The sequence below is a fragment of the Spinacia oleracea genome, chromosome 1 (genome assembly GCF_020520425.1).
Source record: "Spinacia oleracea cultivar Varoflay chromosome 1, BTI_SOV_V1, whole genome shotgun sequence".
Taxonomy (NCBI): Eukaryota; Viridiplantae; Streptophyta; class Magnoliopsida; order Caryophyllales; family Amaranthaceae; genus Spinacia; species Spinacia oleracea.
Window position 1 is genome coordinate 116,596,418 of NC_079487.1, and position 17,590 is coordinate 116,614,007.

The window sequence follows — 17,590 nt, forward strand, 5'->3', positions numbered from 1 at the left end:
TGAGACTGTCAAATCTGATATGAGTTCGGTTACAAATCAAATAAAGAAATGGTCCATATGCAGAGTCAGTTTTTGATAAATTTTGAATTTATTACTTCTTTCGTTCCCGAAATATCGCACCATGGTTGACTTTTTACTCCTCTAACTATTGAAATTACGGAGTATAAAAAAAATCAATATTTAGAGAATATATATCGATTTGAATCTAACATGACCTACATGACTAAAATTTCCTTACGTACGAATCACAAAAAATGACCAAGATCGTAGTGTGAATAGTGTAAAAACAAATGGTGCGATATTTCCGGAACGGAGGAAATAGTTATTTTGATGGCCAACTGCAAATGTAATATGAACTCAGGGTGTGCAGCTGAGCATGTCTAGGTAACCTGAAAATATGAATAAAATACATAGTACAAAACAAGGTTCAAGCACGATGAAAGAAACTATTTGACTGCCTGGATCCTAATACATACATACACCAAAAAGATGGAAATCACTAAACAACCTCTTACATACATAATGTTGTAACCGGAGGCTCGGAGCAGGCTGTTCAGCTGGTAACATTTGACAAAACAAAAGCATGTTAACAAGTCTATTCACATCAGGATCCACTTGCTCGAGAGTTGTCTTCAAAATACAACATGGTTCATACCTGTATTACCTATTAAGACAAAATATTAGGCCACTGGTTCTTATAATTTAAAGCAAAGAAAACTGCTATGGGAGTTCATAAACAAGTTATAAGCCAATACGCGCTTCAGCACATGTCATGTATTCATGACAGCAGCATAAGCTTGAAGAACAGATCTTCCCCTACCTTTCTTATGTTTCCTTAATACTAAATCCGTCTAAGAATATTTGTTATATTTTCAAAGCTACACTTTCTAAGAACAGGTAGTAGAGGGAGCTTAACTATGAGTGTGTTACAGTTCAGAGAGGAAAAAGTTTGTAGTAGATAACAATTGACAAATGAGTTCATTTTGGAACTGAATGTCAGACTCACAGACCTGTGACCTTGAAGACATAGTGCACGAATAAAGATTTTAAAGAACCGAAAGATATTACCAAAACACTCCATCTGATCCAAAATCATTTTGTAGTATTGTAAAATCAAAACCCAGATACAAATTACTAGTCTTTATAGCGCCAAAAGTACAAGCAACTAGAGACACACATTTTTCATTGCAGGGCAAGATTAATTTTAATACAGAAAACAAAAGCTTAGACTTACTGTGTTTCTGTTTTTGCTTTCTTGTTAGCCTTTTTCTTCCTCTTGCTCTTCCTTTTCACCCCAAAGGCATTCAAAGAGTTTTCAACTTGAAGTGACGGTACAAATGCAATGGGAAGCGTAATTGGTTCAGAAATAGTCTCTGTCTCTTGCACTGGCTTTCTAAATTCATGTCTAAGCAGAACATGAGACTGTCCCTGGAGAACCTCCACCACCGCGCACCCAATACCATTACTAATTTGGTCATTCTTTTCACTCGATTGCTCTGAGAGGGATAGAGCAACAACACTTCCAGTCCCGTCATTAGCTTGGTCAGCTTCTGCTTCCTTTTTACTCGATTGCTCTAGGAGGGCTAATGCACCACCATTCACATTATCTTCAGCTTGACTTATACTGTCAGAATCTACATTTACATGGTTATGTTGATGCACTGCAGAAAAAAGTTTAGCTTTGGATTTGATAATCTCTGATAGATGCATTCCTTCTCCAGTCTTGGCTGCACAATTCAGAAGCAAGAAAGACATAGAAACCATGTAAAAAGAGCTAAATATACAATCATGTACCACGGTTAAATCTTGAATACATAGTACTGGAAGGTGGGAAGATACCCAAAATGGATAATATAACAGCACGTGCTGCTAATTGCTCGGCCTCTTTCTTATTCACACTAGGTTGGCCAACATATTTCACTCCTTTGAAAACCAAAGAGGAAATGAAAACAGGAATTACCCCCTCTGATCTAACAGTATCATACTCTGGTTTTTCTATGTTCATTTTCATAGAGAACTCATGAAGTATGGACTTGCAAAATACCTTATCCTGAAACAGGAAAAGTACAAGAAAATGATTAGATGAAAATCAAAGACAGGCACAATAACCAAATCAAATAAGAAAAAAATTAAGATCAATTTCAGAATTTATAATTGTAGTCTTCAAATTCTCTATTGAACTATAACACTACATATCAAAGTTCAAAGTTAAATTGTTTGGAGTTTAGCATGCTTAACCATTCATTGAATACATATGGCCATATGGGGATGTGAAAACATGGGATACAAAATGCGAGATATCTGAACCCTGTGAGATTGTGATACACAAAGCGACGATTTTTGTAGTATGGCCTCTCCACATTTGGGTAAGAAGTTTTTGGTTTTGCGCAGAAATGAAGGATGGTAAGCACTGTATAGGACATTTATCTACCTCATTTGGGAAAGCATGGGCAGTGATCATCAAGCATTCACCAATTAGAAAAAAAAATTGGTTGTTGTAACTAAACTGATAGCCAGTGAAAAAGTAATTTCCTTGTTCTGTATTCATGAGAGGTCCAAGGCATAAACCATATTAGTTTACAGCACAAACATTTAAGACATGTTATGAACCTGATAAATTGGAGGAAATCCTCCTTCAGTTGTCTTCTTGGATATGCAATTCTTTATCTTCTTAGATATGCCTTCCAATGCAATCCTTGCAGCATCTTGCTCAGCTGCCTTTTTGTTAGAACATGCGGTAGCAGATGTGTATGTTTCTCCATCTACCTGAACAGTAGACGTAAAACTTGGTGCTTGTGGTGGTACCCCTTTGTATTTGGTATGATAAATCGGCAACGGTATGCTTGCTCTTTGGGTAAACTCTTGCAAGCGACTTTTGCACAAAAATTTCTCCGGAAAACCTGCATTAGTGTGAGAGGCACAAGAAGCTGGTTATGATCAACAACAAATCATATCAGCTTGGGGGAAGTACTAACAGCTTGTAACCTTTGACTATTGGAAACATTTAACCTGGTCTCAGATGGCTAAAGCATATCATCATCAGTAGTACACAAAAGTCCCATACAAAGTACAAGAAATTTGTGTGCAACTTTTCCAACAACACCTGTTATATTATTTTTAGTACTGATAACAATGCTCTTAACCCAAACGAGTTCCCCAATGTTGATAAAGCATACAAGGAAACAATTGCATTTTCACAACAAGTTAAAGTTGGACGCTACATCTTTTTCTTTCCTACAGTTAACTGTAAACTAAAGTACTATTTCCCATTTGCCTTTCCACTGTCATGGAATGGACATGACACACCTGTAGCATCTAAGAGTGACAACAGTTGGTATTACCATGGTCATGGAAAGCTTTAAAACTTGTGAAAAAAAAATACTTTACGATGCAGAAACCTAGGTGTAACCATACAGAAAACTGTGTCTAGAGTCTAGACAGCCAAGGGAACCGTTAAACACCTTAGAAATATTTGAAACATACGGTGAGAGAAAATAAGATTGGAAGAAAACATCACAAGAGCAAGAGCAATTTTATAAAATAATGTTCACATATGGGGATGCAAGTTTAGCCACAACTCCTCTGTTTACATACCGGTTCATGAGTGTTGATGAGTAGTGGAGGACCTTCACTCATTGATTTTGATCAATCATTCAAAGATAATATATTACTCCGTAGAAACCATCAAAATACAGTTCAAGATTCCTAACAAAATCCTGGACCTAAAATATAACTATCATTCACGAAAACTAATTAGATGGTGTGTCCATAAGACCACATAATTAATCAGTTGATGAAAGCGATTGGTAATTTAATTTACACTAGTTAATGTTTTTTCGGCTCGACCTGATGGTTAAGCATAAAATCAACCAGTTAACTAAAGTAATTAATCTAGTGGTTTCTTGATTTTCGTTTCTTTTTCCAAAAAACATAATCACAACTTGTTTGGCAAAGTTGCTTAATAAAACAAAATATGGGCCTTTTACGAAATGGCGGAAACCACTTTTAGTGGTTTTAGATTTTACGAGTAGAAAAAACATGTTATCACCTCTTTGCCAATCTCCTTTTTCTCTCTCCTTTCTAAATCCTTCTTTCTTCCTCACTTTTCTCTCTCCTCCAAAAGATCAAAATATGAGCTACAAATTCTTCAATGGCACCGGAAGGTGGAAGGGAGAAAAGGAGTATGCCGACGCCGATTAAATATCACAAGTGGAAGTTTGAGTTAATATATGCGATTACAAGCTCCAAATAGAGATGAATTAAATAAGATTATTGAACATAAGGGGATAGATTAACGTATTGTGGATTGAAAGGAGCACAAATAAAGTAAAGGCCTATTGGGTATGATAATTGCTTGGCCATGGTCAAATTGTAAACATGAGAAAGAAATGTTGTGTTTGAATTGGGAACTTCCAATGGTTGATGGGGTTACAAACTCCATGGATGTAAATGAGGGGAAACCTCAAACCCATAATTGATAATGAAAGATGAAGATTATTGGATTTTTTTTTAGGAAGAGATTGGACTTTTTTGTTGGAAGAGAATATTGGATTTATTGTTTGAGGAAGACATTACTGGATCTATCTTTTTAGGAACATATTGTTGAATTAAATGAGAACCAAAGGAATTGCAAATTCACTAATTGAATCAAATTGTTGCTGAATAGAAATGATATTACTGTAGAACATAACTTTGATACTTTCGGTTGATTGTTGATTGAATTAAAAAAAATGTTGCTATTAGATCAACAAGTTTACATTTGCACTTCGAGTAATGATCTAATAGCAACATTTTTTTTAATTAAGGTACCGAACAACCCCTAAGCTTTTTGTATCTTGTTGTCTTAAAAAGGTATGATTAAGGGCTTGTTTGGTTGACATGGGAATTTAATTCCCACATGAAGTTGTAATTCAAGGGAAATTTGTTAAATTCCTAGGAATTTCCTTATGGCCTGTTTGGAAACCTGAATTTCATTTGAAATTCTGGAATTGACCCAATTCACTTGTTTGGCAACACTTGGAATTTGGCCAAATCCAACTATTAAAAGAATAAGTCTATTTTTAAGAATTTGAAATTCCATCTCCAATACTGTCATTTCCATTCCACATGATGCAAGTCTCGTGGCTCTCACACCCTTCTCTCCCTCCTGAGTCCGAGTCTCCACCATACCCAATTTTCTTTACGACTCATTTTCTCTCTCCTCCCAAACCCACACCGCCTCACAGGCCCTCAACCACCACTCCATCTATGTTTTTTCTTTTGTAGCCAACCGCCTCCTTCTCCACAGCCACCTTCACATCGACCACCTCAATAACCACCCTCATCCACCTGCATAACAACTGCCTAGGTGACTCCACCTTCACGACTGCGACGCCCACCTCTAACCATCTACTTTGTTGCTATCACCGTGAAATTCAAGGACTTTTCCCCACTCCGTCGCCGGCGTTAGAACAATTTTCCATTCCTCCGCCAAGAAAAATTGCCGCCATTATTATGATTTGCTAGATTATTTCTATTTTATTCATCTAATCAAAATGAGATCTTGAATTCTGATGTTTCAGTTCATTACCTTTTGTATGTAGAAAGCTTCAATTGGTAACTTTAATAATTAAATTTAAGTACCAATTGCATCTTGATATCGTCGTTCACTTTCAATCGAAGAAAATATTAATCATGATCGATTTCCCCTGATGTTTGTACACCACTTTCTCTCTCTTCTCTCTTTTCTTTTCTTTTTTTGTTCTTTTTCTTTTATTTACTGGAACTTAGAACTTTGGACTTCAAGGTTAATTAGATGTAGGCATTATTATACGTGTATACTACATTTCGTATTATTCAAAAAAAAAAAAGGAAGCTATTGTACAATTTTTTTTTATGATAAATGGAAATAAAACTTGTTTACCAAACATCATGGTGGATTTGAAATTATCGAATTGAAATTATTGGTGTTTGCCAAACACTTGATTTGGAATTCAAGTTTAGCATTTCAAATTCCATATTTGAATTCTAGGATTTCAAATGAAATCAAGTTACCAAACACTACCTTAAGTTGTTGGTTGACAACATGAGAATTAGAAATTCTCATGAATTTTGATTGACCACGGGGTTGGGTAATTTACTTCCCATGTTTTGTACTTTTGTAGGAATTTTAACTTCCCATGAATTCCAAATTTTCCCCATTTTTACTTTTTTATGTCAATCAAACCACTACGCAATCTATAAATTCACATGATTTCAACTTCCCCCATTTTCAGATGTCAACGAAACAACCCCTAAGTTTAGCATAAACTTTTATCAATCACACATTCCTTGCATCTGGCTTGTTCAAACACCATGTTAGTTGTTACAAACCAGAGGAAGAAAACTGATTAATTTCACGTTTATGCATTGGAGCTTATTTTAACATAAAATTTTAAGCCTCTAGATCATGGTTATTTAAACAAAGTAATTAATCATATCAATAACAACTCATTCTTTCTTATCCTTGTTACGGAATCAAAAAGTTGGGTGACATTAACCAAATGCTTAAAAAGGAAAAAGGGCAACCAGCTAGATGTTGCAACTTTCTATTAGGTCTTTATTTCCGGAACACCCATTCGAAAATAGTGAGAGAACTAACACACTTCTATACTATGTGATTAACTACATATTCTATCAAGGGAAACTCATAATTCAAGTAGCACTTGATAGTCCATTATCATTATCCCTCATATTTGTTGTTGCACGAGTTGGACAAATCTACATGCTAGCGGTCACATTAGCACTCCTTTTCGTCACCAAATTCCCACCATCACCACAATCTCCCACACCAAAATCTTCACTGAGTTCCCCTCCCTACTTTCATCTATAATTAGCTTTCTTTGCTTCCTTGGTTTTCCCCCTTCTTTGCGCCAATCTTTAGCTTATGAAAAAGATTGGATAAAAGAAACTGATAAAATGAGTATTCTATTTAATTTAGTTCTCTAGGCCTAATTAGTTGCATTGCATGTGCTTTGGAAAATATAGAAAAAAAAACAACTTTCTTTATACATTCTTCGTACATAACAAAGTTCCTGCGTTGCAAAATTAGAGAGAACCACCCATTTACATACAAATCTCAAACAACTTCATATATAATTAGCTGCAGTTTCTTATTACAAGATTCTGAATTTCAGATTAACCAATGAGTGAAGAAACTGAGCCAATAAGTGTGTATGATCAATATGATTGCAGTACATAATCGTTAATCAACAACAGTAAACAAGAATTGAACCAAAACAACTCCATGAAGACAGGTTCGATCACAGGAATTACATCTTACATCTCCACTAGCACTTATTTTTCACAAAGACATACAATATGTTCTCTAACTATCATCAGTGAGCTCATCAGGATGAGTGTGAAGGTTTATGAGAACAAAAGGAACAAAACTCTATAACCACAAATTTTCATCAGGATGAGTGTGAAGGTTTATGAGAACAAAAGGAACAAAACCCTATAACCACAAATTTTCCACGGACTAAATTACGTCATAATGCTGCACTTGGCACTACTTAACAGAAACTCTGGGAGATGTAATCATCCATACAATATCTAAAAGCCAACCTAAAATGTGAGAAATAGATTTTCCTTTTTTTATACCAGCAGGCCTTGTACGGGAAAGCTACAAATTAATCTACATTTCTAGGCTTCTAGCAATCATAAACGGATGGATACTTTCCAAAATAACCCGTCAACCACTCCAGGTTGAACATAAACAGACGGATGCTTTCCAAACCCACCAACTACTCTAGGTTGAACTTCTTCTATACTCTCTAAGAGACTAGCACCACAACTTTTGACATACAACAGTAGCTTAACTATCCATAAGGTGTCCAGACTCCAGAGTCTCCAGTCAGATGTCAAACCACAGATAAGACTTCCTCATCTCATCGAGGATTCTTCACGTCTCCAATTTTCCCACTACCTAAAATATATTCCTAAGGCATGATATGGAATAACTGGTATCGGTGACCCATTCCACAGTTCCATTTCTTTTTTTTATATAAAAAAGAGACACTGAATACTTTATGCAGACCATGTGTTCAGCACTGCTTCAGCATCCAAGCAGCACATATTACTGGTAAATTATAGCAAGAATATCCAGAAAGCTTCTCATATAATTCATGAAAATAAGTGAAAAAGGCCCCAAAAGCTACTTTGAGATATGCTTATTTGAACTAATCAGACATAACTGATGCACCTTCTTGGAACTTATCTGAAGCAGTACTTATCAGACCTTACCTTAACATATACTCACTATTCCCTAGAACTCTTGTTTTAAGGTGAAAACTGCACAGTCATAGTGCAACACAGCAGCTAGAACACTGCCTCTAGAAATCACCTAAGAATTGTCCGATTCCAATAAACACATAATGTCCCCAAATAACAATGTTTGGCTACATGAAGCCTATGTTCTTCACTTCTCTCCATTGTCTCAGGAACAAAAATACCATATTTATGAAAATGGCCTAAATGAGACATCAGTAAATAACCAAATCTAGACTCAGCTCAGTTTGACCACCGGATTGTTTCATGCAGCCGACATCGCCATCAACATGACATATGACTCAGGCTCGCCCATATAACATTACATCAGTAAAGAACCACTCCTCCCCAATTTCCTTTCTTCAAGTTTCAGACTTTACTACTCCAAGAACTTATCCTACTTATTCATCCTAATTTCTAGCTGCTATTTCAACAATTACCCACTAACCCTATAAACCCATATCTTATTCAACTTCATCAATCATTATACAATCATAGAAATTACTAAATCAGTGGAAATAGATTGAAGTTAAACAAATTCCAATCACAACCACAGTTCCAAAACAAACACTATGAAATTAAAAGTTCTTCCGCTTTTAGCCATCAATAGAAATCACCGAAGCTGAAATTTAAAGAAATAAAACAAATTCAGAAACATAAACGGAAGGAGAGATGATAAACTTACTTTGAGGTTGTTCCGGTTGCTGGGGTAGCAGTAGTAGTGAGCTCGGCAGCGAACCAGCTTCTTCATCCATAGAAATGGGGTGCAACTGAAATTTAGTGGAAATAGTGCTAGGGTTTACAAGGAAGTAAGGGGAAATTGTTGAATTTATGGAAGAAATTGAATCGATTTTCACACTTTCGAAGACGAAAAGTTGCGAGTTAGTGAATAGAGTGTTATTGAGAAATGTTTGTCGCAATTTAAGCATCAACGATTATAAATGTCACCCCAAGTCCCATGAAAAATTTGGTCACATGATTTTGTTTTTTTTTTTTTTGTGGAAACGAAGATCAGGCCCAACAAGAAGGAAAATATTACAAACTAGAAAGGAAAAAGCAACAACAATAAAACAGAACGAAAAGCAAAGCCCAAGCAACTTCATCACTGATATGAGTGGATGCTTCAATCCGAGCGTGGACTAACATCCGTAACCATCCTTGGTCAAGTCCGACCACCAAAATCCTCCAATAAAATGGTCCGAAGGTTCTTCAAGACCGCCCTAATTAGCTCAATTTTCTGGTCGAGATGACACCATAGTTGGCCAACCAATCCGCTACCAGGTTCAACTCTCTATAGCAATGCACAATCGTCACATTCCTTTTGCTTTTCTAAATCAGTGCCTTGCACCTTTGAACAATGTGTATATAAGAAGAGTTGAGAGGGGTACTCTCAACCAGAAGTCTAACAATAACTTATGAATCAACCGACACATGCACCATCCTATGCCACCTTGCCAGGCCACACTTACCTGCGTTGCACCGCTAAGAGTTCAGCCTTCGTGCACGAACAAGTACCAAAATTTATTGCAAACACTTCATGGACCTATCCCCGATGCACGCGAATCAAACCTCCACCGCCATCCGCACCAGGATTAACTTTTGCTTTCCCATCGGTATTGAGACGCACCCAACCTTCTATTGGGAATGTCCAGCGAATTAACTCCTATGTCCTCCTTCTCTTGTTACCACATATCATCTTCTCGTCACTCTCCATAGCTCTCGCTATCTCACCTACGCAGGTGAAACATAAGCCCCCTGATCAATCGAAATACTCGGGTTTCATTGAACGCTCGCTCGTTCCTCCACCTCCACAACCACCAACAAGTCGTTGCAAAAATTTGGAGTCAGTGTTCGCTACTGTTGTTAGCTTCTTTAGCTAAATTCTTCAACACCCATACTTCCAGTGGTTCGTGAGGTCCCCTCATTTCATTGGACACCCCAACCTGGCGCCAAACCAACGTAGCAGCGGGGCAACGCCATAGGATATGTTCAAGAATTTCCTCCACGTATCCACATGCCCTGCATCTAGGATCGTCCATCATTCGTCTCACAAAGCGAGCCTCATTCGTAGCCAACCTCCTTGGCATTACCAACCACATAAAGAAGCAGACACTGCGGAATTCCAAGATTCCAAATGTCTTGTCACCCATTTGTGTGGGTAATAGCAGGTACTTCATCCTCTTTGATCAGTTGTAGTGCCGATTTAATAATAAATTTTCCTAAAGGAGAACCATTCCAATAAATCTCATCGATTGCTTCATCAACATCCACAAGCTCATGGGTTGTTTTCCTTGAGTTACTCAAAGGCAAGTAATCAACAAATAATTCAATTTTCTAACATGTATTCTCATCCCACATATCATTGACAGTGGCATCTTGAATTGCTATTGGTGGCTCTGGGAAAGCTAGATTAAGGAGTGGCTCATCTGTTGCCCAACGGTAGTGCCAAAAGAAACTACGACGACCATTCCCAACTGCCATGTTCACTCCCTTCTGCACTATATTTATGTTTTCTACTATTCCTCTCCACGCGTTAGAAGCATCTGCTCTTGCTTGAACATATCTACATCGCACCTGTTGTCACAGTATTTGCTTTGGATGACCCGTGACCACAACGTTTCCGGTTCAGTGACGAGTAGACCTGTCAAACGGGTCGGTCGGGTCGGGTTGTAAAAAATTACTTTCGGGTTCGGGTTAAATCGGGTCGGTCACTTTCGGGTTCGGGTTTGCAAATGCTTGTTCAAGACCCAGAACTTTCGGGTTCGGGTTGACCCAACGGTTTGAGAGATTTTAAAACGCGCATTATATTTTCATTAATTTAGGTTATAAAAATACAAAATATTGGGACAAATTAACAAATTTTCCTAAGAAAGTTTATATTTAGTCAAATTCAACCATAAAATGGCGTATAATTCAAATTAAAATCATATTACACACAACAATAGTAAAAACAACGTGTCTATTATGCTTAAATTTTTCTCATAATCTCATTTATTACTATAAATACAATGATTTTCAATCGGTCGGGTCCAAAACGGGTTCGGTCGGGTTTTGACCCATTCCTTTTCGGGTTGCTCGGGTTCGGATAAAATCGGGTTACGGGTCACAAAATCTTGTTCAGGACCCAGTATTTTCGGGTCGGGTTCGGGTCGGTTTTCGGGTCGGGTCGATTTTTGACAGCTCTAGTGACGAGTCATATTTTTATAGGGTATTTTAGGCACAGTTAGGTTGCATTATTAGGCATTTATATCATTTTAGTTGCATTTAGGGTCACATTTGCATAAATTATCATTGTCGTACTCTATTACGCCCCGTTTGTGTTTACTTTAAGGTTTCAGGTGATTTCACGGTCATGTAGATGCTTTCGGAGTGTTATGAGTTGATTTGGATGATGAACGGATGGAATGTTGACTCGAGGATCATTACATGTCTCTAGGGATAATTTTGAGTCAACAACGAAGCTAAACGCTATTTTTCTAAGCATCAAAATGGACAAGCGTTCACTCTTTTGATGATATCTCAAGTTCTATATGTCGGAATGAGACGATTTTGATTGGGCTAGAAAGAAGGCTTCAAGAGCTTTCCAGCGACATGTCACACGTCCCTATAGGCATTGTAGAACAAGAGTTATGACATAAACAAGGTGACTCAACTATCCGATTCGCCGTAGCCCAAAACGATGGCCCGAATCTTCCCCTTGGGCGCGAAAACTAGCGACCCACCAGCGGGCCCGCTGGTTTCTCCGCCCAACTGAATCCCGTGCGGGCTTTTCGTTCGTTTTGGTGATCGTGGAATTAAATGATAACTTATGTAATTATTGTTATTTCCTATTTTGTTTAGAATTTAGGAAGCATATAAATACTTCAAGGGAATTCATTTATTTCCCTTATGCTTTTATTTCCCTAATGTTTTAATTCCCCTAGAACTCTTTTTCACGTTATTCTTCTATTCTCCCTTTTCCATTGTTGAACCCTAGCTTGGTACACGTCTATACCCCTCTAGTATGAGATTTCATACCAATCCATTCCAACTTATTGAATCAAACGACCCCTAAGTGATGCTCGTTGTTTTCTATATCTTTACCTCCTTTACATGTTTCAACCAGAGCATACAATATGAACGAGGATCATTTTTTAATATTTTATAGTGTTTCTCCACATGAATCCATATTATCCGTGAGACTTAATTAAGGCTTTATCAACTTAATAATCTCGTTAGGGAGTAAAATATAATTGCATTTCAGTACATTAGGCAAAGAGGGAGTAGCCACATCTTTCACCCTAAAAATTCAGCTTGGTACACGTTAATCATATTGAATATCAAAAATTGTGGGATCTCACTAACAACAAAGCTGGAATAGCTCAGTTGGTTAGAGCGTGTGGCTGTTAACCACAAGGTCGGAGGTTCGACCCCTCCTTCTAGCGATTTTGTTTTTAAAGCTCCTTCTAGGCTTCTAGCGATTGGTTGTTCTCACAAAAAAAGAGGAGGACAACGCGAGGCGTGAGCGGCAGGATTCGAACCTGCGCGGGCAAAGCCCACATGATTTCTAGTCATGCCCGATAACCACTCCGGCACGCTCACATTGTTGGCTTAAGTTGAACAGTAAAATTATAATTCAAAAGTAATTTTCAATTTAGTTTATACGAAATATAATTCACGGAGTGTACATTTTAGATTTCCAAAGTCATTGTATGTAAACTAAACACCATTAACATTTTATCTATCTTCATATCATTGTAAGTAATTAAGCGTTTAAAAAGTACTACAAAGTACATATGAATTAAAGGGGAAATCATAGTCGTCGTAGATGATCTGGTTCTATATAATATATATTTGACAATTCGAAAGAGTAAATAGATCTGCAGGTCCCTAAACTTTGCCAAAAGGAGCAGTTAGGTCCCTCAAGTTTCAAAAGGAGCATTTAGGTCCCTGCGTTTGGATGGAATCCGCTGCTTTTTGTTTTCCGTCACTAACGTCCGTTAAAATGCATTTGAATTAAAAGGAAACTAAATAAAAGGCACTAAACGACAAAAAAACAGTTACATTTACCATTTACCAATAATTAAATAAAGGGAAATTCATTTCAGTTAGCTTTTTACAAAAATATAGCCGTTGAGGCTCTCAAAAAACAGAGTATTATTTAACATTCCATGGCAAATAAAACACTTAAAAATTTTGTAGAACGTGAATTATGAATTTTGTTACAATTTACAATTAGACGTTGCACTTACCGATATGTCCAATATTTCATGCTCCTGAATCTAATTTATTTATCAAGTTTCGATGTGTGTTCAAGCCCGTCTAATTAATTAAATAAATGAACATAAACGAGCTTGTTCACGAGCTTGTAACATGAACGAGCATGTTTGTGTTCAGATCATAAACGAGCTTGTAACTGATTTGTTTAATGAGCCTCATTTTGTGTTCTATCTCGTCTCAAAGCTAAGCTCGCTCATCAGAGTATTATTTAACGAAATTCAATTAATGGTCATACTCGTTAGATAAGAGGACGTAAAAGAGCTTCGTCCGAGTAAGGTAATGAACCTTAATACGGAGTATGTGTTCAAACTAGGCACATATACGGAGTATGTATCCACTGTTCTGGAAATTTAAACATTTGTATTAGATACAAGTTGCATTTCAGACGCACTATATTTAATTTGGTCTTCCTTGGTCTACTAACTACTCCTAAGTATTTAATGAGGAGCATTGAGATGTGAGAAACAGCTTATCTTCCATTGGTCTTCCTTGACTATATAAACACAAGGGGGTTGGCTTAAAGCATTACAACAAGACTATATTTAATTTGGTCTTCCTTGGTCTACTAACTACTCCTAAGTATTTAATGAGAAGCATTGAGATGTGAGAAACAGCTTATCTTCCATTGGTTTTCCTTGACTATATAAACACAAGGGGGTTGGCTTAAAGCATTACAACAATATTCATCTCTTATATCTTGGTTTGTATTCAATACTCCATATATATTTCTTCTTCTACTCAACAACCCAGTTTTTTTTCCTTTCAATTCATCACAACACAATGAATATCTTCTTAACCATAGAAGATTTCGTATACAAATATCACCCCCCATATCAGAAAATAAAAATTAGTCATAAAAAAAACACGACCGTAGTTTCTCTGTCTAAGTAGCCTTCCAATGTCATGCTTCCATGACCCCTTGTTGAGTCATTCTCAAAGGGGTTGTGAATGTTGGAGAATCCTGAAAAGCAGATCATCGAATGGTGAGGAAATCATTTTTCGATGAAGTGAAGCTTGGGTTCGACAAAGGCGTGTTGTGAAGGGATCCACCTCGTGGGGCCTCACCTCGAGAGTTCTAGATCATGGCCATCAAACCAAGGCTTCAAGCAGTACATGAAACGAATGGATGGCATGTGAACAGAAGGTACGCGAGGCAGTTGGTCTGTATCCCAGAATGTCTGTATCCCGGGCCGAACAAACGTGAGTCGGATCAAATTGTGCATAAATGGTATCCGTTACTCGGTTGGTCTTATGTTATGGTTCAAGTGTATTACCCTTTTGAGGATTGGGTTGGCAACGGGTATTTACTAGCCTTGTACAGTGGGGAAGGACCATTGTCATGTAACTAGATTATCCTTTATTAATATATGTTGTGATTTTGTGTTTAATAAGTTAAGTGTAAGAACTATTTGTAATCAGTTTTGATGAAATGTGTATGGTGAAAAAGCAAATGAAAAGACTAAGGAACTTGAAAAAGCTAAGTCAAAATCAAAAGAAGCTATTTTAAATCATTTATACACATGTAAATTGATTTCCCTTTATTTAAAATCAGTTTTATTATTATTTAATTGAACTTAACGGAAAATGTAACGGTGTTAATAAAAATAGTTTATTCCATCCATTTTGAGGGACCTAAATGCTCCTTTTGAAACTTGAGGGACTTAACTGCTCCTTTTGGCAAAGTTAAGGGACCTCCAGACCTATTTACTCCAATTCGAAGCATGACCCATCACGGTAGATATAAAAATTAACTCAATAATTAATTATATAGTGCTACGTAGTTGATTAGGTGTTGCATTACGCATATACTCCCTCCGTCCCGAAATACTCGAACCGGTTTGACCGGCACAGAGTTTAAGGGACTTGAATTGACTTATTTAATTTAATAGGTAGTAGTTGATAGTGGGGTATTATTTTAATGTAGTTAGTGGGAAATATGTAAAGAAGTGGGGTTGGGAGAGAGTAGAGGTTGAATTTTTAATTATTTTTTGTATGGAGTAGGGGGTAGGTGGGTTAATAGGAGTGGAGTGAGAAATAATATAATATCGTTAGAATATTTCCATTTTTAGAAACAGGTCAAGTATTAAGGGACGACCCGATAAGGAAAACAGGTCAAGTATTCCGGGACGGAGGGAGTATCCAGTATTGTACTTGGAATAGAATCTGATCAACATGGCATCATCAACTTTTTATCATAACATATGAACCGATGAACATGCATATCAACATATATGGTTCTTTAATGAGAGGCCACTGAATCTTTTTTTTTTTTTTTTTTTTTTGGCAGTTGAAACAAACAGTTAAAACTAAGTAAACAAAAGAAGCCTAAGACCCATTTTTCCTTGCCATAGTTGCAAGATAATGAGCCCTTCTAACCCTATTCCTACTACACTTCTTAATATAGACATTTCTCATTCCTAGAGATATTCTAATAATATCAGCACATTCAGCCGCAATCTCAAAAGGACTGTTTGGAAAACTACGTAAGGCCGCTACCAGTATTGCACTATCTGTCATAATATGCAGATCCCACCACCCTCGGTTTTTAGCTTGCTGAATCCCATCAAGCAAAGCAAGAACTTCCGCCTTCAGAGCGCTATTACATCTAATAGGGGAAGCGTCTTCTGCTATAACAGATCCATTTCGTTCTATCACCCAACCAATAGCTGCCTCAGGGTCGAATTTTCTACGCACCTTTTTCCATGCTCCATCCACTTGCATATGAATGTTGCAATCGTTGATACTCTCTTTAATCAAAACACCATCTGTCTTTGAACTGGAGCCCTCCTGCGCAACATCTCCTCCATTGCGTATGCCTTTCTTGATTCCGTCTATGGCTGCCCATGCCATACTTTTTTGGTTTTCAATTATCCACATAACACCTGTTGGGTCTACTTCACCACCTCTAAAGACTAAATTATTTCGGGTCACCCAAATTGCCCATAAGACCGCCGCAAACTCTATGTCGTCATGCCTTCCATCCTTATTACCTTTCCACAAGTATGCCAAGAAATTCTTCACCCAATCCCCACATCTAATATGGGCAGCTCCATTTATCTTGATTCCCAAGCTGCTGGCGCACCAAACTCTTTGTACTATCTCACAATCTCGAAACAAATGGTCTTCTGTTTCTACATCTTTACAACAAAAAGGGCACTTATCATCCACCATTATGCCTCTTCTAATCATTCTAGGGCGCAATGGAAGAGCCTTGTTAATCAACTTCCACACAAAAATCTTCCATTTGGGTAGCAGACAACTATGCCACAGTAACTTATAAAATTTCGAGCTGGAATAATCACAATGATCTTCATTATTTTCCCTCAACAAGCATGCATAGATTGATTTTGATGACATCTTTTCATGGCCATTTCCAACCTAGAGAAACTGATCTTGTTTTTCTTCATTTGGGATATGGATACTTAGTATCTCATGAGCCGTTTCTTTTTTAAATGTGTTCCAAATCCTTACAGCATCCCACTCTCTAGTTCCTTGTTTAAACAGACTGTTAACAGTGGTATTAAGTCTGTCATACGGTATGCCTTGTTTCAGTTGAGGTATGCCTGAGGCTAGCCATCTTTCCTTCGCCATAATTGTATCACCACTATAAATAATCTTACTAAACCCTGACTTTGCCGCAGAGACGCATCTGCTCATACCCTTATAAGCCCAAGTAGCTTTGGCACTAGTTTTCCCTGTTAAGCCAGCTTCCAATGGTGACGCACCATAAGCCTTTCTATAGACTTTTGCGATGAGCGAGTCTGGGTTTTGATAAATACGGATTGCCTGCTTCACCAATAGGGCTTGATTAAACATCACAATGTTACGAAGCCCAATCCCCCCCATACCCTTGGGCACTTCCAATTTCGCTCGTTTAACCCAACAAATACCCATGTGCATCGAACTTGTCCTCCACCAGTACCACATTAACAGGGAGTTTATTTTTTTGGAGATCAACTTTGGGACCAGAAATACTGCAAGAACATTTGAGCACAAAGAAGCTAAAATGCCATTTATTAGCAGGAGTCTACCTGCAGGAGAGAGG

The 17,590-nt window shown here is 37.4% G+C and overlaps 2 protein-coding genes and 2 non-coding genes across 4 annotated transcripts; 1 reads left to right on the forward strand and 3 right to left on the reverse strand.

Annotated features, from left to right (window-relative positions):
- Positions 1-379: 379 nt before the first annotated feature.
- LOC110804393 (uncharacterized) lies at positions 380-9,250 on the reverse strand. Its single transcript, XM_022009989.2, has 5 exons — positions 8,972-9,250; positions 2,611-2,900; positions 1,840-2,050; positions 1,235-1,727; positions 380-664 (listed from the first exon to the last, which is right to left on the reverse strand). The coding sequence occupies exons 1-5, from the start codon at positions 9,213-9,215 to the stop codon at positions 661-663; spliced, it is 1,242 nt and encodes a 413-aa protein (XP_021865681.1). The 5' UTR covers positions 9,216-9,250; the 3' UTR covers positions 380-660.
- Positions 9,251-12,636: 3,386 nt separating this feature from the next.
- TRNAN-GUU (transfer RNA asparagine (anticodon GUU)) lies at positions 12,637-12,710 on the forward strand. The gene has a single exon. It is a non-coding gene; the product is annotated as a tRNA-Asn (tRNA).
- A 75-nt stretch (positions 12,711-12,785) lies between these two features.
- Positions 12,786-12,867, reverse strand: TRNAS-AGA (transfer RNA serine (anticodon AGA)). Its single transcript has one exon. It is a non-coding gene; the product is annotated as a tRNA-Ser (tRNA).
- A 3,003-nt stretch (positions 12,868-15,870) lies between these two features.
- On the reverse strand, positions 15,871-16,902 carry LOC130465632 (uncharacterized). The gene has a single exon (XM_056834468.1). It carries the CDS (start codon positions 16,900-16,902, stop codon positions 15,871-15,873), a length of 1,032 nt encoding a protein of 343 aa, XP_056690446.1.
- Between the last annotated feature and the right edge of the window lie 688 nt (positions 16,903-17,590).

Bases quoted from the DNA above. Each gene is read 5' to 3' on its own strand.
- LOC110804393 (XM_022009989.2), bottom strand. From the start codon at position 9,215: ATGCTTAAATTGCGACAAACATTTCTCAATAACACTCTATTCACTAAC. The intron at 2,901-8,971 runs GTAAGTTTATCA...ACACTAATGCAG, and splicing joins GCAACCGGAACAACCTCAAA to GTTTTCCGGAGAAATTTTTG. The intron at 2,051-2,610 runs GTTCATAACATG...TTCCTGTTTCAG, and splicing joins GATTTCCTCCAATTTATCAG to GATAAGGTATTTTGCAAGTC.
- LOC130465632 (XM_056834468.1), bottom strand. From the start codon at position 16,902: ATGTCATCAAAATCAATCTATGCATGCTTGTTGAGGGAAAATAATGAA.